The sequence below is a fragment of the Macadamia integrifolia genome, chromosome 7 (assembly GCF_013358625.1).
Source record: "Macadamia integrifolia cultivar HAES 741 chromosome 7, SCU_Mint_v3, whole genome shotgun sequence".
Lineage (NCBI taxonomy): Eukaryota > Viridiplantae > Streptophyta > Magnoliopsida > Proteales > Proteaceae > Macadamia > Macadamia integrifolia.
The window spans coordinates 30,876,430-30,901,174 of NC_056563.1; the positions used below are offsets into that span (position 1 = coordinate 30,876,430).

The 24,745-nt window shown below is 37.1% G+C and overlaps 1 protein-coding gene across 6 annotated transcripts; it reads right to left on the minus strand.

Moving 5' to 3' along the window:
• Positions 1-1,073: 1,073 nt before the first annotated feature.
• Positions 1,074-24,387, minus strand: LOC122083935 (protein LAZ1-like). Of its 6 annotated transcripts, none has more exons than XM_042651879.1 (10): positions 24,259-24,387; positions 23,692-23,838; positions 21,139-21,251; positions 20,975-21,031; positions 11,707-11,815; positions 9,373-9,557; positions 9,175-9,263; positions 7,281-7,542; positions 4,172-4,420; positions 1,074-2,015 (listed from the first exon to the last, which is right to left on the minus strand). In XM_042651879.1, the coding sequence occupies exons 3-10, from the start codon at positions 21,181-21,183 to the stop codon at positions 1,659-1,661; spliced, it is 1,353 nt and encodes a 450-aa protein (XP_042507813.1). In that variant the 5' UTR covers positions 21,184-21,251; positions 23,692-23,838; positions 24,259-24,387; the 3' UTR covers positions 1,074-1,658. The 6 variants fall into 6 exon arrangements, with proteins under 6 accessions (XP_042507813.1, XP_042507809.1, XP_042507811.1 ...); XM_042651875.1 differs by having other exon boundaries at positions 21,139-21,403; XM_042651877.1 differs by having other exon boundaries at positions 21,139-21,430.
• Between the last annotated feature and the right edge of the window lie 358 nt (positions 24,388-24,745).

A 24,745-nucleotide genomic window follows, 5' to 3' on the forward strand; every position in this document is an offset into this window, starting at 1 on the left:
ATAATAATAATAATAATAATAATAATAATAATAATAATAAACATCCATGATAATTGGATGTGATGAAATAAAATAATAATAATAATAAATAAATAAATATTATCTTTAAGGACACATCAGCTATGTTAATATCCTTTTGCATGGAACAAAACTTGTAAGTGATTTGGTTCAAACCATTTCTTATACCAATCAATATGAGAAAAATGTAATAGATTACAAGTGAAAATGAAGGGTAACCTAGGCATTTAAAAAGAACAAGGGAGAAAGGGATGTAAAAATAAAAAAGCAAGGGAGTATCAATAAAAAAGTAAAAAATAAGGGAGTTTTAATAAATATAAACCAAGTATAGAATAGTAATAGTAAATTCCCCTTTCTTCATATATATATATATATATATATATATATATAGCTGAAGCAATGCTTTTGCAAGTTATTCCCCTTCGGAGGAACAGCGTATGCGTATCAACTATAATGTAATTTTGAAAACATCCGAGGCTGTGGAATGTTAAAAGCCTGTCCTACCAGAACGTCTATTTCCAATTAATCTCAATTTCTCCATAAACCAACTCCAATCCTTAGCGAGTCCAGCCTAGTTAATCTGTCTTCCGGTCGATTCAAATTAGAATTGATGGAGACGGATCCCTTACCTGCTTTTGAGCATTTGAACCTTGTAGCATTCTAAAATCTAAAGGAGATATAGGAGATTTATCAATCTACTAGGGAAATGAACCATCTATGTATGTCCGTGCATCCTTTTTTTTTTCCTGTAAAATCCATTCATCCTCCTGTAATCCCTAGATATAGTCACTTGCCAAAATTTATTTGGAGCTGAAACTCATGCAGAAAAACAATTCTGGGATTTATCTATCCACAAAATTGGGATCTAATCCAATTTGCCATATGGTCAACATACCACATCTTCATTCTGGAGTTTATGCTTATTTTTCTAGTCTTTATCTCTAGGTCAATGATTTAGTGACAATGGACTAATCTGGTTAACACATACTGATTGTACTGTTGATTAGACGGTACATCTGTTTGAGAGTTTAGGGTGCCGGCTATTTAACCCAGAATTCTTATCTAAGAGCATCACCACTTTATAAAAAAGAAATGTAAAATGTGAAACGCTATTTAACATATGATTACACAAGAAATAATGCAGAACAGGCAGCCACAACTCTATATCTATAAATTGGGCAATGCCGCTGCTTGCTTCCAATGGACTATGCTGTATAGAGTGGAAACATCAACTGACAATGAAGATATCCCGATGAGCAAGGAGTAAATGCCAGAATCAAGAAATATGGATGAGTCGTGATATAAAAAAACTCATTGAACCATGACTATACCCCCCCTGAACAGACCACCACCGAAAGATTCTACTGAAGTCTGAAGCCAGATGAGACACCAGTCGATGTACACATCCCACTGCAGCAAACTTATGCCGGCAACTTGAAACACTGGCAAAAAGCAGGTACGGCTCAAATGAAGCTCGCTCTCATCATCCAATCAAAAGAAAGAGAATAACTAGTGGGATGGGAAGCAAGCAATTATACTTCTTTCCCAGAGATCTGATATGTGCCAGATACCTGTAATTGCTTACATGCATACCAGCATTCTTGTCCAAATTTCATGGATTGAGAACCATCTTCTGCCAACTAATCCTTGATAATCCATCTGTTCCCACGAATTTGAAATCCCGCATAGTTAAGATCGCTGCTACTTTCTCCCCCACTCTCAGTACTGCTGCTGTATCCTTTTTTCCGACGATGTTTCTTTGATCTAGACACGCTACCATCGCTAAAACTCCCATTTAGGAGAGGGTCATCAATCCCACGGATCACTCTTCGTGTAGGTGATGATGAACTGATGCAACTATCATCCTTAGTTCTCTTCTCCTTTTCATGTTTCTTTATCTGACGAGAGAATTTGTGGAGTTTCTCATTGAACCGTGTAATCCCCTTCTCCATAGGCTCCACAGCCTGGTTTACTGTGAACCTGACATCATTCACAATCTGGAAAGCAGAATTCACATTCTCGTTTAGCTATTTCATCACAAGAAGCAGGATATGAAGAAAAAGGCTAAAACCATGCAGCACCAAGTGAAAAAAAAAAAAAAAAATCATATTGGATTTCTGTTTAGTTTAGGTCACAACAAAAACAGAAATAGAAATAATGTGGTGATTTTGACCAAAATTATAGTAATACTTACATGCCTTCAGTCTATTCCGGTATAAGACCAAAACTAACTGTTCAGTTTCATTGCTGGTTGAAAACACAATATTTCAACTTAACCTAACCACTTCTTACCATCAGTCAAGATAAATTATGTGGTGTCCAGAGGTGCTTTAAGTCTAAGGTTAGGCGAAAAGAACTTGTAATGCACACCTTGACCGCAGCAATGCTAGTCAATCAACTTGACTAGATTTCTGACTTGCAAAAAGGTGAAGTGGATAAAACTCTTGGCATGCCAAACAGATGTGTCAATAAGTTGATGAAAACTTTCAATTATTTACACAAGACAAGAAACTGTAATTCTGACAAACTTATATCATTAGTGGGTGGCTGGGATAATAATTAACATCAACCAAAATGCCAAGGCATTTCCTGGACGCTAGATTAAAAAATGCGTGGCAGCATGTTGCAGATATCCATAGCATGCATAAGCCTCTGGCATGTCCTATAACAACTCTTGTCCTAAAGAACATGACATTATTGAGGAAGTCCAGAGCATTCCCACCATGCAGTCCAACAATGGTCAACCAAATGCAGCACCAAAGATGTGGGTATAAAGAAGTTAGTTGGGTGTGACCAACTCATGGAGCAGTCCACCCGTAAGTATCCCAAGAGGATCCCCTCCCCCAATCTCAAAAAATTTAACACAAAAAAGTAGGTGATTTCCATGCCACATCGGCACACGTCGACCTTTACAAAGAAGGGTTCCCACACATCCATTGTAGGATCTTTTCCAACATACACACTATTTTTTGTCACGTAGACAAGATAATTTAGCATTCTAACTGTTGGATAGATATTAAATTCATTAGATAGGCTACATATAAAATTTGGCAGTCCATCTCTATTATTTGGCTGACCATGTACGGGTTCCACCCCCTTCCCCCTTGATTTTTCAACATTCCTCTTATTTGAACAGCCCCATTTTTTTTTTTTTGGACAATTTCCACAGCATTATGAAAAAACATTGAGAAATGAGAAGTCAAATTTCTATGGAATTTAAGACATGGCCAAATGATAATGAGGACAACATGACCAGTATATATAGGCATAAACCTAACATCGACCTGGAAACTAGAGAAGGTATGTAGGAGCCCCACCGCAGCACCGCCCCACTTTTAATTTTCCCTTCTTGCTCCTACCTCAACTTCAGAAGCATATGCTTGCTAATGTGGCAAGATCCTTGACACAATATTGGTCAACTTAGTTTTTTGATCTTCATCTAATATATTTGATATTTGGGGGGCGGGGGAATTTGGGGATTCCTTGAGATATTTGGATGTGGACTTAAGTCCTAAAATAGAAAAAGTGGGCTTATTAGTACTTTCCCCTTCTTTTCCTCCCTTTAGGCCTTCATCCATGATGAACCACCCAATAAAATGCAGTGAATAGAATATCAGGTAAATTTTGAAGTAGACACCTGTGTAACACATAGTGAATGGTGGACCCACCACATTATAATTAGTTTTTCCTATCAATGGTGCACAAAAGTTTAGAGGCATAGAAGATTATTAGGAAGAAATTTATTCATATCCCCCTTTGTTTTGTCTGCTACCACAGTAATTATACACTTTTTCTATGCTTAAGCATGATTATTAGGAAGAAATTTATTCATATCCCCCTTTGTTTTGTCTGCTACCACAGTAATTATACACTTTTTCTATGCTTAAGCATGTATGTGTTATTCACAGAATGCATCTTCGAAAAGCTACATGAATCTCTTGGCCCTTTTCAAGGGGTAACAATCTTACAGGTCTGTCTGAGTCACACACACTGCAACTATTCAATGCATAAAGTTCAGTAGTGCATAACATGACTTCTATAATTGATCAATAGATAGCTTAAATTTACAGATATAATTCTTTTCATATCTTATATTACTAAGGTAATTCACTAACTCAACAAGATAAAAATATGAATATCCAAGAAAACTTACATATCCACCACCCCCGATGACAACATCTCGAACGCTTTCTCTGATAGTCATTCCACTCTTGAAATCTGGATCAGGCTGGGGTAGTCGCAATTTTGTGGGGCGCTCACTGTCCCTGACCTCATCAGGATCAAGAGGGTCCACCGATGCATAGTCTCCAAGAACTGAAACACTTCCCTCAATCCGGTCTCCCATAAGCACGTAAGGCGTGGCCGGGAAGACATAGAGGTGAACAATAGAAGCAATTGTCATCTGTGCTGGAAGAACATGGATACCTGTTAAACTTCGTTATACTGTATCAGGGTCACAGAGTGGATAAATTCTATATGCATGAAGCAAGAACTTCCAATTGTAACCATTATCTCATCTAACTTCACTTTTAGACTCAGTTGTTCTATTGCCTTATCTAGGATTCCTCCCCAGATTACTCTCTCAATTTCTTGACTTGGGAAGAATGAAATGGATAATTTTGACACATCACACATTCATATAATAGACAAACCACTAAATTTGAGTGTATAAGGTGCTTTGTGCAGATCATCCCAATTCATTAGCATGCGTCCCACATTTCACAGCCACTTGGATTTTAAAATCTCCATCGAACAAGATGAAAAAAAATTAATTTATTCTTAGACACGCAGTGTTAAGATTCTAGCAGAAATAATCACACAGGTAACGAGTGGGATGGTGAAAAGTAGCATAATTACACAAATTGCCAATGAAATATGAGACATAACTGAAAAGACCCATATATCAAATCAGAATGACACACTGCATAATAAATAACAACAGACACCAGATAAGTTCTTAAAAGAAGAAATAAGAGCTGCTTCTATAAGGGTGCCCGTGTCCACTCCTTGCAAAGTTTCTCCTGGACAACGATTAGAATTGTCATTGCATGAGGTACAATTTCATTATTAATTTAGAGTCAGTCAAAAGATTTGATGGATAGAGAAAGAAAGTGCCCAAAGTGATACATGGGCCAAAGAGCACTATACAAAGAATGGAGGCCACCAAAAAAAAAACAAAAAACAAAACTCCATTCCTTCTAATTCCAGACAGGAAATTACCGACGTACACTTTACAAGCAGAAGTGATGCAGATTGCTAGCATGATGTAATGGGGGGACCGGTGGGCCCCAAAGGATCCAACTAGGATGGGAATGGGCCCACTAAAACGATTTAAGGAATTTAGGTTTAAGGTCAGGGGCAAAACAGTAAATATGACGATGAATAGAATCAAGTGGCAATCCTGTAAATAAAACAGAATTTTCGATTCATTAAATGTAACTTAAAGTGATAAGGATATGGAGGGGTTTATGCATTACTGACCAGGGGTAGTGTTGGAAGCAATTATTGGGCATGGGTAAGTAGTAAATAAAGATGGAATGGAAGGGGCATTAATATGGAGGTAAAACAAAAGAGGGACTTTTACACAAAAGAACAAATACTAAAGGACAAAAGTCAAGGGGTTTGAGGGTATAATGGGAATTGCAAGGAATAAACACAAATACCAAGAATCGTGGGATAGAGAGGGTTGTCTTCAACCTTGTAAGCTTCAGCCATGGGGGAGGCGGAGAACCAGCACTACGATAGGAAGAACTCCCTCACCTTTGGCCTGCTGGCCTTGAGATTTCAGGTGTAGGCTCCTACTCCAAAGCCCTACCCTATGCATGCTTTAATAGGTCCAATAATCAGCAACCCAGGGAGATTTAACCCTCTGGAACCAGACCTGGGCGGTACCTGTAGTTGTCCTTAGTTGCAGGTTTTACTTCTCTCAACGGGGATGGTATTATGGCAAGAATCTCCAAAGGTTTGGTCGCCCAGGGAAGGGCTACCTTCGACTCAAAGCTCAGAACCAATCGGTAACATTCACAGGTTCAGCAAGCTTTCCTTTTGTGACTGATGTCACTGTCCAGAAACAGAGGATGGGAGAATAAACCAGAAACGAGGAAAGAAGAGAAGTAAAGATGAGATAATGAGGTAAAGAAGAAAGACAGCAGAGGAGGGGAGATAGAGGGAGACAGCAGGGAAGAAGAAGAAGGAGGAAGGGAAGAAGACAACCACGCAGGGGGGGAAGTTTCAACTGTTCTTCCCATGAATTATATGTCCAATATATAATAAAATAAAATTAAAAACCTTCTAATTAAAATAAAAAACTAAGATAGAAATAAAATCTCCTATACCTACTCAAATAGGAAACAAATATTCTCAAATAAAAATAAAATCCTAAATATTCTATTAAACTTGGAATCCAAATTAGTAACTTAGAACCCAAATTGGATCTGGGTCTTGGTCCGGTTCTGGAGCAGGCTTGGGTCGATCCATCGGAGTGCTGCTGCATCAAATAATCATGCTAAATCATGGAAGCAGGTATGGAAGAAGTCGAGCTTGCAAATCCAGCCAATGTTAGTGTTAAATACACCTCCACTATAACACACAAACATTAAGGTCTCCGAGTTTTTGTTTTGTTTTTTTGGTGGGGGGGGGGGTGTGGTTGCAGTCTGGCCTGTCTGGGTCAGTTGGTGGTGGTCTGTGCATCTGAATGCATGCAACAAATTTAAGTCATTATAAAACTTTATGATATAGATCAGGTGAATATTTACGATCCTCCTCCCTTCAAGCTTTAACATGAGTTATAGATAAGAGTAACAGTGGAAGTTTACTGGTGTTCTGAGTATCCAGCATTGATCGTCAATGTACTTGAGACAGAGAGACGCAACGCAGAGTTTTTGTCACCATGACAAATCTAGTAAACAAAGTATAGCAGGAAAAACTGATTGAATACTTCAATTGGGATTGCAAGGTACAAAAGCAGAAGAAAAGAATGTCCAACCAAGCACAAACACAAACACATATGGTGATTGAGCCAAGGGAAGATGAGTGAAACCGAGGAAGAAAATCGAAAAAGGAGCAAGATTAATATAATCAGTTATGAAGTAACCCGAGATCTTGTGGTAACAGATAAACAAAAAACTGAAGATAAATCCCAGAGACCACAGTTACAGCAATGATCCTTCAGGAAAGTCCAAACAAACACTTAAAATTCATAAACAATCGAAATCTTAAGAGAATTACAAAAGAATAAAAGAAAAGATCCAAGGACAGAGTACCTCTATACAAATGACGAAGTCTTGAACACTTGATTTGAACTCCAAGCCTTGAGCTAAAGGACTTTTGAACAAGCCTAAGGTATATAAGAGTGCAATTGCCACACCTTGCCACCAAGTCAAAAAGACAATTGACTTGAAGACAAGAAACTTTGCCAATGGTTTAATGTGCTCCAATTCATCCTTTGTAACAGTATAAAATTGAACTAAACAGTACAAAGCCCACGACTGGCTGAAGTTGAGAACCACTGCCATATATGGATACCTAAAAATTTGGAAGGCAGACTACGTCAATCATAAATAAACGATAGGGAACATTTCATCACCACTGAATGTGGATAATCAAACAATGTATTGTCATTTCTATGCAACAACAGGTGCAAGCACACATGGGAGAATGATGTGATGTTGTTCATATTATCAGATATTTATCCACCCCTATGTACAGAGATCCTATTCATTTGAGCAAGTTACAGTTTAGTTGCATCTTTGCATCACGGTGAGCAAGCCATTTAAATATTAAGGTAAAACCAAAATTAGTTGACGAGAAATCAAACATGAGTTCAATGCCAATCATGGAAACAACATCAGGAGCAGCTGGAATCAATTGTTACATCTTTGCTTTTACAAAATTATTACTCCTCTGTGCTTCCCATGCCTTAATTTATTGATAAGAATTTACAATTAACAAACTTTACACTATATGACTTTTTGACTAATTAGAATTTCTAATTTGACTACATTATAAATGTTGCAACTGCCATGAGTGCTTAATCTCTTTCCTAATACTAATTTAAGACATAGACTCTTAAGTAGAAATCCCAATCTAAATCGACTTCCTAAATTACAAATCCTGTCACAGATTGACAACTGAATCAACTTTCAGATGGCACCAAAGTCACGCTAACCAAATGAGTTTTGGCCAAACAAAACTATGACCTAAGAAAAGTGAAGTAAACAATTTCCTGTACAATGCTACCAAATTCCAATCCGTCTGCTGCGGGTCTGTGGAAGAAAACTGACGGAATGCAGTAACCCTGATTATAGGTTGCTGTGGGGGCCCACCAAAGCATAATTGTCAAGGTATCGCCTTGGTTGCCTTGGTGGTGTCACCTTGCATCCAAGAACTCTCCAACGCCTTGGGTCACCTGGACGCCGTGACAACAATAAGCAGTAGTACCTTGAAGATCACATCTAAAAGTGAAAACATAAGCATATAAAATCGCATCAATTTTGCAGGTCCTGACTGAACAATTAGTCCAATCAAAATGTGCAATCGTTGTATATAATTCCTTTATTACACAGCATGTAACATTTTTTTCCATTTTGGTCCTACAGCTTAAGAGTCATAAGAATTGAGGCTCCAGGCATTCTTGGAAAGGAAACTACATGCTTCAAACAGCTCCAACTGGCACAAGTGCACATAGATGTACAGGCTCCAGCCGAAGGATTCAGTTTTACTGATTGGAAAAAGAACAGTAGATGATTCTCAACAATTCATAATGGTGAATTAGCATTGTCTACCTAAATCCAAAGCACAGAATACCATAATTTATTTATTGAAAAATGCATGTCAGTAGCATTTGACATCTTACCATATTCTAGGCAAACAAAACAACACACATAACATGAAACAGTTTCATCTAACGGATGCATGAAGTCTTAGATTGCTCAGGTGTAAAAAACAATATAAAAGGAAGTACAGATAAGATGCACATGAGCAACCTCAAATCCCTCTAAAATGGGCATCACGGAGTGAGAGGAAGAGACAGATCATGAAATGAAGAATATTATCAAGGAGCCCACTAACTAAATGGGAAAGTTTCCCGATGCCAACAAAATGAATTTATACTCAAACAAGATCCTTCCAAGGTAGTAGATATGGGCCATAACTTACCCGCACCCCCATTTAAACTCTCCTTCACAGTACACGCCAAAGGCTTGTAAGATAACCGCTAAAAGAGCAGTAAAAGTTTTTATTATCATCTGATCCAAAAAAAAAAAAATTTATCAAAAATATTGCATCATTTGCTCCACTGAAATATAAAATAAAAGAAAGACAAAAATGGGGCTCTGCCAGAAAGCAAAAACATACATATTGAACTATTCCAATCTTTATAAGTTGGTAAAACCATTGACCAAGTTTCCATGGTTTTAAGAAATAGTTCATTGGAAAAGGATGCTTTACAGTTCCCTTTTCAGAACTATTTTCTAGTAAGGGTGTTTTAGAAGCTGCCCGTCCTTGCCGCTCCATAAACTCAATTGTCCTCTCTTCCCCACCTACAAGGATGATAAAATTAGTGAATAAGGGGGGAAAAAACCTAGTAAAGGCCATATCACTACTGCAAATCATATAACCCAATAAAAAAAAGGTACTGCTCTAACTATATCCATGAATAATATAACCATCCACTGCACATCAACAGACAGTAAAAAGTGAATACAGACTTAGGTACATTAGCTGAAATCCACAGTTAATACAAGGAAATAATGCCACTTCCTCAATTCAAAAATTTCAATAAGAGGCCTCTACATTTTTTAGATCAAGTGAGTTCTTTCTTACCACCTTTCCCTTGTCCCTATTCATATTTTCTTCTGTTGTTTAAAACCTTTGACTGTGATTGATTCAGATAAGTCACTTAATGGGCTTATTTTATTGCAAATAAGTTCTTAGGTTGAGTTATGTATTTGTTGGGCCTTTGATCCCATGGGTTTTCTTTGTAATGGGCCACTTTAATGGGCCTAAAATAAGGGTAGAAAGTAGGAAAACATGATTTAATTCATTAGTTTAGTTAGAGTCCTGTTTTGAGTCTATTTCCTTTGTTATTTCAGTTTCTTACTCAGTTTAGGTTTCTCAATTAGTTAAGGATTGGGTTAGGCATTTCCTTTTTAGTGTTTGAGTCAGTTTTGAGTCTATTTCCTTTGTTATTTCAGTTTCCTAGTCAATTTAGGTTTCCCAATTAGTTAAGGATTGGGTTAGGCATTTCTCTTTTAGTGTTTGAGTCAGTTTTGAGTTTTCTATATAAGTTTATAAGGGGCTACAACATTGAACACGAATTTATTAATGGAAAAAAAAAAATGGCTTATGCTATTGTGCTATGTGATGCAATTAGGTGAGATGCCTAAACCTAACGGTGAGATGCCCATTCACTAGTTATTCTCAACCCTCCATCGAATTCTCTTTCTTTTCTTATTTTTCTTTTATTTGTTTTCTGTGAGAGAGTGTTTGAGAGCTAGAACCAAGCCTATTGGAGGACATCTTCTCTATTCAGCCAGAATTTCAGTTCCTGCCTAGGATTAGGATCACTTATGATTCTAGTTCTACATTAGTGATAGGAAATCAACCAAATACAGGTACACAAGAGGTTTACCCCAAAACATGCAAATATTAGCTCAAAAGTAAATCAAGTCATTTCAGGGTCAACTTTCTAGCAGAATCTTCTGAGGAAATGAAATCTAAATCCCTTCTTCTGTCTAGAGAACCATGGATTATACACTCATCTTAGAGATCAACATGTTACAAACCTAGAAAAGCAATTATCTCATATGATCCTCCATTATTACTATACATGATACAAGCCTTTAGTTTTAATACATTGCATATGTTCATGGAACAAGCACAGGTTTTCCTTATCATAACTTCTCAAGGGGGATAGGACAGATAAAGGGGCAATAAAATTCATTTAAGAAGCCCAAGCATAATCTAAGAGATAAGATTTAAGTCACCATTATTGGAAGTATTTTGGGCACATTTATTACCCGTATGTGAATGGGCATTCGTAACTAGGCTTTCTGCATACATCTAGAATACAAGTAATCCTTTTCTGCATGTCAAGGTCCAAATTGGATCAGGATGGTCTGTGATGACCCTCAGTCATCACAATCATCAGCAGGGGAGAAATTATAATGCTACAGCAACTGAGACATATAAAAAATCAGCCAAGATTTAGCTACCTAGTTCCAGTCCCCCTGCTCAGTTCAAACCCATGGCTATGAAATAGTTTTTATAGACGAGCAAGCATATATTATACATGTACTAACACTTATATATTTGGATGAAGACGTGTACACAGGACTTCTCAACATGCTTCAGACTTCCAACAATATACATCCATATGTTTAGGGGTAACGTGGAATATCCCCCTCCTAGCATTCGTTTCTTCCTTCAAGATTAATAAATTTTAGAGGGCTGCCCGCAGTCCCAGATTTATAAACTGTAAGGGAAAAAAAAAAGAGAAAGAAAGAAAGAAGAAGAAAAGACAAGGATATCTACAGCAACTAAAATGGTGGATCTATCAAAATTAAGGAAGGATATTGACAAGAAGGTATGAATACAATGACAAAAGTTCAATGAGAATGAATCATATGAATGCAGCAGAACTGAGGAAAATAAACACCAAGTTTCAAAAGTTCCTAGATAGAGACATACCCAAGCATGCCACAAGGTATCTTCCAAAACAATACATGGCGAAAGCCTCGTAGCTATCACGCAGGACTCCACAATCGACACTAATTGATGGGTTCACCAATGACACAAACTACAGAAGTGAATGATCATGTCAGGCAACATCATAATGTCTCCGGCTTGATGCATATGATAGCAGTCAAATTAAAGGATGGAACTCAGACATTCTATATGATAAATAATGCTTGCAAGTTACTACTACATAGTAAAATATGCTTATGAAATATGAGATATGAAGTCAAATACAAACATATACGACAAATTAAAAGTTCAAATCAAGCTCTTGACCTTAATATACCCCATGTGTCAAAGGAAGGATGGACCCATGCTAGTAAACTAATGTGTACTCCAAGGGTGAGTAATTTCAGATCCAGACCAAACAAGCCTGATTTGCAAACTTTACCATACAAGGAAATAAAAAATATGGAAGTAACAAACCAAATCTTCAGAAAAAAAAAAGAGAAGAAGAAGAAGAATATGCCATAACCCAGCATAAGCCGTCATAAAACAACAGTTGGACCCTGCAACATTAGAACATAATCGAATACTTACTTGTATATTGTTTTTGAGCTACATATTCCTTTGTATACACATGAAATATTGAGATATTTATTGATATTTATTTCTAGGAAAATTATCTTGCACCACCCCACTTTTTTAAATTTACATGAGAAACCACCCTAAAAAATAAAAAATGGCAAACGTACCCCTAAAGTCTAACACCGTGAGTTTAGAATTGAAAATTACTCTTTTGACCCTAAAACCAAATACAAATAAATAAATTAAAAAAAAAAAAAAAAACATTTTTCATTCTTTTCACCTCTTTTACTCTGTTTGAACCCTATAATCAGAATGCAACAGCCATCCAGCTTGAAAACGTTCTCATTCAACAATCTGGCCACATCATCCTCACCGACTCCGATCTCTGCCGAACCCTCAAACCCAGATCGGCCACATCCATCGGCTGGTCCCCGAAACCTGCATTATAGGGGATAGCAGCGAGCTAGCGGTGGAGGGTAAAGGAAAGCAGCGAAGGGACACGGATTTTCAACGTCGTGTCGGAGTTAATTAAACGTTAACAGCTTGGGACTGTGTTTGATGAAGAACCCAAGAGAATGGCGTCAATCAAGCTCGACAGGTAACCCAGGACCCGACATGGTAACATATGTTCCTTCAATTACTGCAAACTACCACTGAGAGAGTGAGAGGGTTTCTAATCTAACGCTGCCAAGCCCCGACGAGAGAATTTGAAAAAAGAAGGAGCTACGGAGGTCAAGTCTCTTTCTTTCTTTTTTTTTCTCTGGTCTCTGTTCCTCCAAAGACTCGTAACAGTCCAAGATAGTCTGAGATTAAAGCATCGGTATCGGTCACCGTATCGGTCGACCAAAATTAAGATACGTATCGGAGGGTATTGTATCGTATCGAAGATACACTAAGATACGCTAAAGATACTTTCATAAATGGATATGAAACACCTTTTTAAACACTTTTGCATAAAAAAATTTGTTAAAAAAAGCTATTGATAACATGTATTATGCATAAACACAAAATTGAGGATATCACACTAAGAATTCAAAGTTTGTAGTTGTCCCATAAATGTAAAATCCTTGTTCCCAACCTTGATTTCCACTTTAGTTAGAGAGAAATTTGGCTGGCAGCAACTTTGGAACAAAAACCCCTTAAAAAATCATGTTTTCTGAAAAAATACCCATTTTGACCATTATATGACCGTAGCGCACTGTATCAGTACGTATCAGTGAGTACCGATACTCACCGATATGTACTGATACTCATCGATACGTACAGATTGATACATACAAATACTCACCGATACATACCGAAACGTATATTTCACCTCGATTTTATATTTTCCATAGAGTATCAATACGTATCAATAGTGTATTGGTAATGTAGGACTAGATTGAACACCCAACTAGACCCAAAACTGTAGGAACTTTTAAACTAAAGAACAACCATAACCAACCCAAACCTTAATATAGCTAATCAGATTACAATAAACAGCAGGACAAACCAGAGGACAGAAGTAGAACAATTCAAACAACTAAATTTACTTCAGATCTGGAACAGTGATGTATCGACCTCAACAAGACAGTGCTATTGGTCAGATCAGCATAAACAAATCACAAGGATTAGCAAGGGTATCAACTAGGTTCACTCCACCTTATAAACATGAACCTCATGTCAAAAGATCAACAGAAAATAAACCAGACTAGTCGACCACCATTCTGGTCACTACAGTGCACTAGAAGATAGAAATCAATTAACACAGATCAGCCCTATCGATCTCAGAGTTTCAGAATTTCTGTAGCTGAATAGAGACCAGGAAAAACAGAGGCTTAGTGGTCCAATAACAGAGGCTGAACCATGAACAACAGCTACCAATTTTAATGCATCAACAGCTGGAACAATCGAACCAGAATTCTGGACAGAAGTGAATTAGAACAGAGATCGACCAGATTAGAGAGATTTAATATATCAGACAATCCCCTGGCCTGATTACTCTAAAATTGGAATCGATTCTTCCTATCAGCAGGGGTAACACTCGACCAGAAATTCAAAGCCATCAGATGGCTGCAACTCTCAGAACAGAGAAGGGCGACAGGATGGAAATCTGAAATTCTAAACCCAGAATTTGGAAAAAAAAACCAACAGATCTCTTACCTGAATCGAAGGGCCTTGTAGATAAACTTGAGAATACGAAGAAGAAAAAGAACACTTGAAAGGAACCTCTTGGACTTCACGCTGCAAAGAGTCAATTGGATCAAACACCAATTCCTTCAGCCTTGATCAAACACAAGACAAATCTCCACGACGAAGACAATAGCAGCAACCATTACTTTGTTTTTCAAAATCATTTAGGCTTTTAGGAGCCTTCTCTTCTTTATTTATAATGTTAATGGGAGAGGGAATTACAAAATAGAAGGTTCCTCAAAAAGGAAACCAAATATTCTCCTAATACAATAGTTACTAAAAACTAAAATTAGAAACTAACTGAAATTAGAAACTAGAAACTAGTTGAAAAAGGAAACTAACTACTAATGACTTGACTAAATTAATAACTTGACTCCTAAGGATCAAATATAACTCAAATCAAGCCCAACTAAAAAGGAAACTAATGAAAATGGAAACTAACTAGTAATCCCGTACTCAATCTTAGAGCCCCCATTTTAGACTCATAAAAGTGGTCTATTACACTCAAAACATGGGATCAATGGCCTAACATGTATGGAACTCAACTCTAGGCTTATTCCTAATAAAACAAGCATATTTTGGTAATTAATCTGCATCAATTGGTGCATATCGATATGTATCGTAGGATATATATCGATACGAAAGGATTTTAAAAATTTCTTGTATCGTATCGGTGTGTATCGTATCGGTCGGCTAAATTTAAAATACGAATCGAAGGGTATCATATCAATATCGAAATCGGAGATACTTTAAACCATGAGTCCAACAGGGTAGCCTCGAACCAAGAGATTACGTTAACCCAAACAAATCACAATTTCTATTCCCTCCATTTCCTTCTTCTATAGGTTAGTATTCTCTGCTACCCTCTCTGTTATCACATTTCCCTAACTCAACAAAACTAGTCTTCTTTTCGCTCTTCCCTTGTTTCTTTTCCTCTGCACCCTTTACTGCATAGAGGAACAAAATGAATAGTAAAGAGAAGCTTGTGGTAGAAGTTGTTAGAGCCCGTAACTTGATGCCCAAGGATGGGGAAGGCTCATCGTCGGCATTCGTGGAGGTGGAGTTTGAGAACCAGAGACAGAGAACCAAAGTGAAACACAAAGACCTGAATCCTGTTTGGAAAGAGACGTTTGCCGAGCAAAGGAGGACGGAGGTTGTGACAAACATTAGGGAATACTACAGGAATCTTAAGGCTCCGCCGTCAGTACCTCCATCTTCATCGCTAGAATCGAAATGCCGGAACTAGGTAGAATTGTCATTGACGGAGTTCTGACCCATATATACTCACATACCAGTGTAAAATAATAAGTTTACTCTTCAAGGGTAACTTGTCATTTAAAAAATACCAACAGTGACACGTCATCACTTGACGCTTGTGAACTAACAGAATGGATTTAAGAGTCATTATTTTTTCAAAACAGGGTATACACTAAATATTTTTAGAAATTTAGGGTGGTTCCTCATATTAATTTTGAAAATAGGGGTGGTACAAGATAATTTTCCTTATTTCTACGTATTGCATTATCATCTCCTTGCTTTGCTTAATTATGTGCCTTATTTCTAAATGTTGAGATTGGATGTTAATTAATGCATTAGGTGTCCTTCCATTATATCGTTTTGTCTATACTTATGTTATATATATATATATATATATATCAAGTAGGCAGCCAATATCTTAATATATTCAGCCAATCACCTTTTTCATGGATCCTACTGTTTTTTGAGTACTTTTTCCTTTTTGTATCATGTCCTATCGTCCTTTTGCTAGGGCGTCCCCTGCAAGTGACATGCCGCGTCGATGCCCGGATGCGATGATAAGTGGGCAAGGACTTGTGCGAGCAAAGAATCTAGTCCAAAAGTGTAGGATTAGATTGGCATCTTAGAACATTGGATCCTTAACAAGTAAAAGTCTGGAATTGATAGATGTTATGAGAAGATGAAGATTTTTTTTTTTTTTTTTTTTTTTTTTTTTTTTAAAGATGAATGATTAACATTGTTTGTCTTCAAGGGATTAAATGGAACCGTAAAATATCTAAGGTGTTTGAACGACTTCAAACTTTGGTATATAGGAGAGCAAAGTAATAAAAGTGGAGTGGACATATTAGTAGACAAAAATCTAAAGAATGATGTAGTAGATGTTAAGAGATTTGGAGATAAGGATTATATCCATCAAGCTTGTGTTAGAGAAAGAGGTTGTCAATATAATTAGCGCTTATACACCCCAAGTAGGATTGGATGGAAGTAGTAAGTTACAATTTTGGGAACACATTGATGGATTAGTGCAAAGTTTTGGTCAATGAAAATCAATTATTATAGGAGGCGAACCGAATGGACATGTTGGGAGAGATTGTAGAGGCTATGAAGATGTGTATGGAGGCTTATGGAGTTGGGGAGAAGAAGAAGAGGGGATCTCAATTTTAGACTTTGCAATAGCTTATGATTAATCCACTGTAAACACTTTCTTTGAAAAGAGAATTAAACACGAGCCAATTCTACAAGAGGATCGCAATTCCTTTAATGAATAGTAGTACTTTTACTAACCATCACTTCAAAACAAGAAAATAGAACTGAGATTACAATAGAAAAAGAGAAGAAAAGAAAAAGAAGAGGTTGGGAAGGGGGATTAAAGAAGTTTCTCTCAGACCCACGACCTCTCACCCACGGCCTCTCACCGTCATTGCATCACAGCCACTGCCTCTCACAGCTTCCAAGCCAAAGCGCTCTATTTTTTCTTCACTCCATTCTCCCTTGTAGGCACTAAGGTCCTTACATATATATATATATATATATATATAGGGGACTGTATTAATCTCTAGAAGAAAGAATAGAAAATAAAAACTCATCAATAAAGGCCCATACAAAGACTGTGGATACCTTGCACATTAAGGGAAAAATAAATAAATAAATAAATAAACCACTCATAATCTCCCCATCAAAGCAGCTCGAGAAATTTCTGCTATCCTCCACCAACCACTCATCTGGCCCCTTAAAAGAAGCTGCATGCAATTCGGAAACTGATTTCCTAAGGAATCTCCAACAGCTGGGGCGGGCACACCTTCCAGAAGAAAAAAATATTTAGTCTCCCAATTGATATCCAATTAATTAATCTTCAATCATCCAGCTGGCATAGGCTCACTTGAACCTGGAAAGAATCTGAAAAATATCCTCCTAAAAATCAGCAAAGATTGCCATTACTTCCCCCAAACACTGCTGATCAATCTCCACTAATTCTGGAAAATATTATGGAAGGTATCTTCTTGATGGGGCATATCTTGGATGTAATCTGCTGGCTCGATCTCTTCTTTGGACATAAGTTCTGTTCAAGGTATTGGGTTTCAACCAGGTTTCGACCTTGGGGAGACCGAAATTTTGGTCGAAACCTGGGAAATTTTGAGGAAACCAGGGAATTTTTCCCGATTTGGTGGAAACTTTGGTTTCGACCCCCAAACAATGTTTTTTTTTTTCCTGATTTTTTGTGTACATCCTATTTTAGACATCTCCAACACATTCACATCATTAAATTCATAAATAAAAAAAAAAACACATAAAGTCATACTTGTGTGGTGATCCAAAGGTTCAATAATCATTACGTTGAGTTGTTGACTGAAATATGTTGTAAGTAAATGCATTTTCAAAAAATAAAAAATAAAATAACATGCAAAAAAAAAAATCGGCCACTGTGAATTAGTAGATCGGGTCCTCCTAAGTAACATATAAAAAATTTACATAATTCTATTCTATTTACAAGTATTTTCTATAAAAAAAATTATATGATTTTTTGGGACGTTGGGACTTCCCTTTTTGGTCCAAGCTGTCATTCTTATGTAGATGAAGCAAGAACCACCCTTAGATTCAACTTTGTTAGACTAAAAATGAAAATTCCACTGTTTCCCCAAGTTTTCCACTCCTAGGAGAAAAAACTAAGAAGAGAGGGTTGAATTCTGCTAAAGAAGGTTTGGGTTTCTTTTCAAATTAACTTATATATGACCTGGTTCAAGTCGAACCAGTTGGTTTGGTCGAAACTTCCCATGTTTCGGTTGAAACATGGGAAATTTCGTCAAAACATGTCGAAACATGGTTGAAACCTGTGACTTTTAAAAGTCACAGGACATCATTTCAACCCTTGGGGATAAGGTAGAAACTTGCAAAATTTCGTAGGTTTCGATCAAGCTCTCGAACCATGGACAAAACCCAACTCGATGCCCCTTACCACATCAGAGAGAGGATCACTCAGTTACCTACAAAAGTGGGCATCACAGCAGCCAAATAGATTTCTTCATAACTAGAAAGTCCAACAGATTGTTGTGTTAAGACTTGTAAGGTTACACTTGGAAGAGCCTAACCACTCAACATAGATTGGTGGTCCTGGACATGTGCCTCGGCAGTACACAGAAACATATGATAAAGAAACCTATTTTCGCAAAGATAAAGTGGTGGAGATTGAAAGGAGCTTCCCTAGATGATCTACTAATAAAGTGGTCAAACAAGGAAAATGGGACTTTAAGGGAGACACCAATACTATGTGGGACAAGATGACAGCCTGTATTAAGAAGGTTGCTAAAGAAGTTCTAGGGGAAGCAAAGAGTATTCATCAAGCCCTTAGGGAAACTTGGTGGTGGGATGATGAAGTCCAGGCAGCCGTTAAAACTATAAAAGCTAGTTTCAAAAGGACTAAAGATGTATAATGCTGCTAGAAACTATGCTAAAAATATTTTGGGGATAGCAAGGGCGAAGAAATATGAAGACATTTATAATAATCTAAACATAAATGAAGGGGAAAAAACTATCTATAAAATAGCCAAAATGAGAGGAAGGAAGAGTAAAGATTTTGGCCATATGAGATGTATTAAAATTTAAAAGTAATGATGGTAGAGATCTAGTAAGGGATGAGGACAATATGAAGAGATGGTGAAAAAGCATTTTTATGATATACTAAACTAAGACATTTCGAGTAAGAGTGGCTAGGAAGACTCCATTACTCATTAAGACACTACACGCAACAAATATATATGAAAGGTTAGAGTGACTAAAGTTAAAAAAGTTTTCAGAAAGATGATGGAAGACAAGATACTAAGCCTTTATGAAGTCTCAATAGAAGTGTGGAAGAGCTTAGAATTAGATGCGGTATCTTGGTTAACCAATCTTTATAACTAGATTATGAGCACAAGGATAATTCTAGATGATTGGAGAAGCATTGTAATTCTGATCTATAAAAAATAAAGGTGATTTTCAAAGTTGTAATAACTATAGAGGCATAAAATTAATGAGTCATACTATGAAATTGTTGGAGAAGGTTATTGAAGCCCACCTGAGAAGAGAAACTACAATCTTGGAGAACCGATTTTGTTTTATTCCTAATAGATCCGCAAGCTATTTACTTAGAAGGCTCATCGAAAGATTTAGAGCTTGTAAAAAGTATATCCATACGGTCTTTATTGACCCAAAAAATCCAATGACAAAGTCCCTAAAGAGTAAATCTGACATGTACTAGAGAAGAGAGGGTTGTCGAGTAAATATGTGGATATAATTAAAGATATGCATGAGTGCGTTGTGATTAGTGCGAGAACCATGAGAAGTCAAGGCAGTGAATTCCCAAGTACAAAAGGCTACATCAAGGATAAGCTTTTAAGCCCTTATTTGTTTGCGCTTATAATAGATGTACTAGAGAAGCTCTTTGTTGATATTTTTTTAGTGGATGAGACAAAATTAGGGATAAACACAAAGTTGAAGTTCTAGAGATCAACCTTCAAATAAAGAAGTTTTAAGATAAGTTGATGTATAACTTTAGTCACACTAGGATGGATAATGAAATGATGAAAATTGAATACTTGCTTGTCAAGCATACTTATTCCATAAAGAAATAAGAGAATTTATGTTCATGCAAAGAAGTCTAATCAGCTTAATACATAATACTAGATGATTCAGGGTAGGAGTGAAACATGGCCGGGTTGGCCCTGATTTTTCCCAAGGTCGTGCTAACCCTTTTTCTTTTCCATTTGTGTTCTAGTATTAAAAAATAAAATAAAAAATAAAATAAAAAATAAAATAAAAATAAAATAAAATAAAAAGAAGAAGAAGAAGAAGAAGAAGAAGATCAATACACAATTAAAATTATGAAGTGCAACACAATAATAAATGTTCATGACACTTGACCATAAGAATCAACGACCCAGATTTCATTATTCTAAAAGGAAGGATAGGATGATAGCCCCAAATTATATTATATTCATCAGGAAAACCAGGGTTGGGCTGGACCAGGCTGGGCCTGGGGCCTCAACCCAGGCCCGGCCCAACCCTAACCCGCCCTTAGGGTCAGCCCAAGCCCTGTTTGGGCTCAGGGCAGGCCAGTGAGGGTTCGGGACACGTCAGGCCAAACTTAAACCTTAATTGAGGCCATATATTGTTCAAAAGGGGAAGCTACATCCTGGGAAACAATGCAATCAATGAGAACTCCATATATCCACAGTATTTACAAGAAATTTCAACAGACTTCATATGTTCTCGAGTAGAAAAAGCTTACTGATTCAATTGAGTAGCAAGGGACCATTAAGATAACACCAATCAGAAATTTCTGTTCCTGTTATGAAAAGATTTAAAACTGTTAGTCTGTTACATAAATTAGACAAATAATTAAAAAAGTGTGTATAGCTCAAGAAAATATTATGAAGAATATTGGGGCAATACCTCAGGATTCTTATACGCCGAAAGGTGCTCGAAAATGAGGTACATTGAAAGTGAAACAGTGACGAGCACAAGGACACCAGAAACTAGTGCCGCCCATGTGGGCACGGAGTAAGCTAGGAGAAAGAGATTGAGATGTGTTGTTATCTTCATCAGCTATTGTGATTTTCATTCACTAGATTCTTATGGGAAGCAACCATATTGGAATTATTAATTCGCTAAATAAAATTTCTCCAGCAATAGGAATGGCATGGTCCACGATACAGCTCTGTAGACATGCATAGAACAACCCAACCTTAAAAACAAAGTTGTCTAGTTGTTTCAGAATGCAGGCAAATTCTGTATTAATAAAATATTTCAAAACATAACAGTGAAAAAGAGAATGAGTATTCAAAATGAGATAACAATAACATCCATAATGTTATCCATCAAGTAAACTAAGCCTTATCCCAACTGAATGGCACTGGTTACATGGATACTGTTTTTCCATTCAACTTTATTCAAAGCCTTTTCACCACTTATCCGTGGAAACTTTTAGTAATAACTAAGAAATACAGCAGGAGGCTTGTTGTACATCTAAATTCCAAATCTATAACCAGACATGTCTTCTTTTTCTTTTCTTATTGGTAACTTCAAGTGCATCTATGAAAGATAAGAAAATATATGAGGAATAAGGAAAGAGGGGAGTGTTATCCCTGAGCAATAAAAAAGGAAGCATGGACTAGATTGGAGATCTAAGAGAAAACGACATAAGAATCTCACAACAAACAATCTGCTCTAGAAACACAGACATGGTCCCTGAAGAGCAAGAAATCCTCCACGAGGGCAAAAGAAAAAGCTTCTAAAATGATCTACTTGAACTCTCAAACTTCACTGCAAAATATTGATATATTGAAACACCCCTAGCAAAACACAAAGTCCAAGGCAAAACAGGAAAGGGAGCCAGTAACCCTCTAAGAACATTTCCCTCCATCTCCTTGTGGAAAAGAATTGGCAGGAAATTTGGTACAAAACTACAGCTCCAATGCCCAAAGTGTCACTTTCAACAGAGTCAGAATCAGAGGGAAACTAAGCCTGAAGCATCCAACTGTCAATTCAACAAACCTCCTCTAAACAACTCCTCTTTAAAGGAGTGGCAGGCGACAGGGAACAGCAACCAAAAAAAAATGTAAACAGTGAAAGGACGGAAAGGAAATTTCAAACTACTCTCATCCCGCTATTCAACTCCTTTAAAGAAGTTGTTTCTGTATTTGTCCTATAAAATACAGAGATAAAACTTTAAAGAATGCATCCTAACCAAAGGATGAGGCTTCTTGATTTGATCAACTAAGCCTCCCAATGGAGGAATTAACCCTTCAAGAGTCAAGGCAACAGTTAAAATAAAAAATGGTATCAATATTTTCAAGGGGTTTAATGGAGATAAAACCTACAATACAAACTTAAGCCTGGTTTGGGGTGATAATGTTAGGATTATGGTTGTAACGGTATTTTAGGTGTACTTTGTAGTCATATGTAGTAGGCAGTGTTCTGTAAGGGTACCCATGTAATTTTACATATTTCAAGTCATTGGCAAGATATTGAGAGGAGTAAAGTGGATTTCCCACTGAACTCATTTTGCTGATACCTCCTTTCGTTCTCTCCTTCTGCCTCCCATCTTCCTTCTTTTACTTTATCAAGGGTACAAAGCGAACTGATGGTCTATAGAAGTTTGAACAGGAAGTTATTAATAAGACTGAAACTTAAGGGTGCCAAGGAGAGGGTGAATAGGGCTAGATAAAAATGGTAAAGTTTATTTGGTCCCGTGAGTTAGCAGGTTCTTCTGGTATCTTCGATGGATATGGATATGGAGAAGAGGAGAGAGGGTGAAAACGATAGGAACGGAATGGAATACCTCTATTGTGGACAACCTTTCCCTTATATTAATCAAGCAACCAACTCCTAGTAGAAAATCTACTAAGAATCTTTTAAGTCTAATTACAACAAAGGTAAATAACTAAAAGAAAATTATAACTTAATATTATCTATTATCCCATGGTGCACTACACTCCCCCTCACAGTACACTTTAACAGGGGGAAAATACAAATGCAATTGCTGAATTAAGGGCAACGCAGGACAGTACAAGCATGCCAAAGTGATCGCCATCATAAGGTTGCCAGTACAAAGAGACTCAGGTTTCCATAGATGAGTGCAGATATTTTTTCTGATAGTACGGTGTATGTTCACTCATATCATTCAACACTATGTAGTTTAGATTTTGGTTAAATTAGTGCTCTTAGGGGATTCAATTAGTGGGTCCCGATTGTGTTTCCATCTCCTGTGGCTTAAGCGGGATGATTACTCGTACTACTACTTGCTTGACGTGTGATACAGTAAGTTTAGAAACAACGTAACTTCTTTGGATAGTTAACCCCCCCCCCCTCTACCAGGGTGGGAGGAAAGGAAAAAATTAATCACTTGCATACCATTTGACTGTCACCAAAAACAGAAACATTACAAAAAAAATGTTTAAAAAGGAAAACAATATAGAAATTACCGAACAGAGCGTCACGATTTACCTCCAAAATTGAAAAACCCTTACATAGAAACCATGATCCAGAAACATGTGGCTGATTAGTAAACGCATTAGATTCGAGACTGATAAAAAATAATCAATAAATCCCAAGCCAGGTAGACCAACTACGTTGAAGCCAAGCAAAATTACCCTGCAATGCAGCACCAGATTTCAAACTACAGAACCAAAATAACGCCAAAACCAATTAAGTTAAAAAGAATACAGGAGCGTGGTAAACAACAAGTCTTCTCCTAATCAAACCTGCAAAACCAATATACCCTTGGTTCGATCCCAATAATTCTACCACACAAAATAACAACACCACGAAATAAATCTCCAATCAACAGACAGAAATTCACAATTAGCAGATGAAACCAAAAAAAGGTGGAATAGATAGACTCGCACAATTAGCCAGCTTTCTCCAGCTAAATTCTCAATTGAAGCCAAAAATGGATCAAAATAAAGAGAAACCGTCCAACCATTCTTCAAATTCGAGTAACAACAGAAACAAGTAGATTTGACAGAGAGAAATACACACAAACATGAAGAAGAAGAAGAAGAAGAAGAAAACCTGACGGAAGAGGGGAGCAAATATATCAGTGTTCCTCCGCGCCTTCGCTCCCTGAGAATAAGGAAGACCAACGGGTACCACCAAAAAGAAACGAGCCACTTCCACTCTTGAACCCTTGATGATGACTCTGATCGTCATCTCAAGAACGTTGGAGATATTTTAGAATGTACCAATCTCCACCGTTGTCGATACTGCAGGCACCTTATCTATGGTTCAAATAGAATCTTAGATGTCAGGATTCTGTGATGGATGGGGTGATGTTTTAAAATACGGATATGACAGTGGGCCACCCACGGTGATCCGTATAATGCGAGGGAGGAAAGACAACGATTGCCAGCGAGAGTTACCAGAATATCTTGCCAAAGGTACTCTGATTACCATAGAGCACCAAGATTATTAGGTAACTTACACCCAACTACTAGTCTACTGCTGATGTTCATGAAAAAAATAATAATAATAAAAGCGAAAATTGTTTTCTATGGTGATA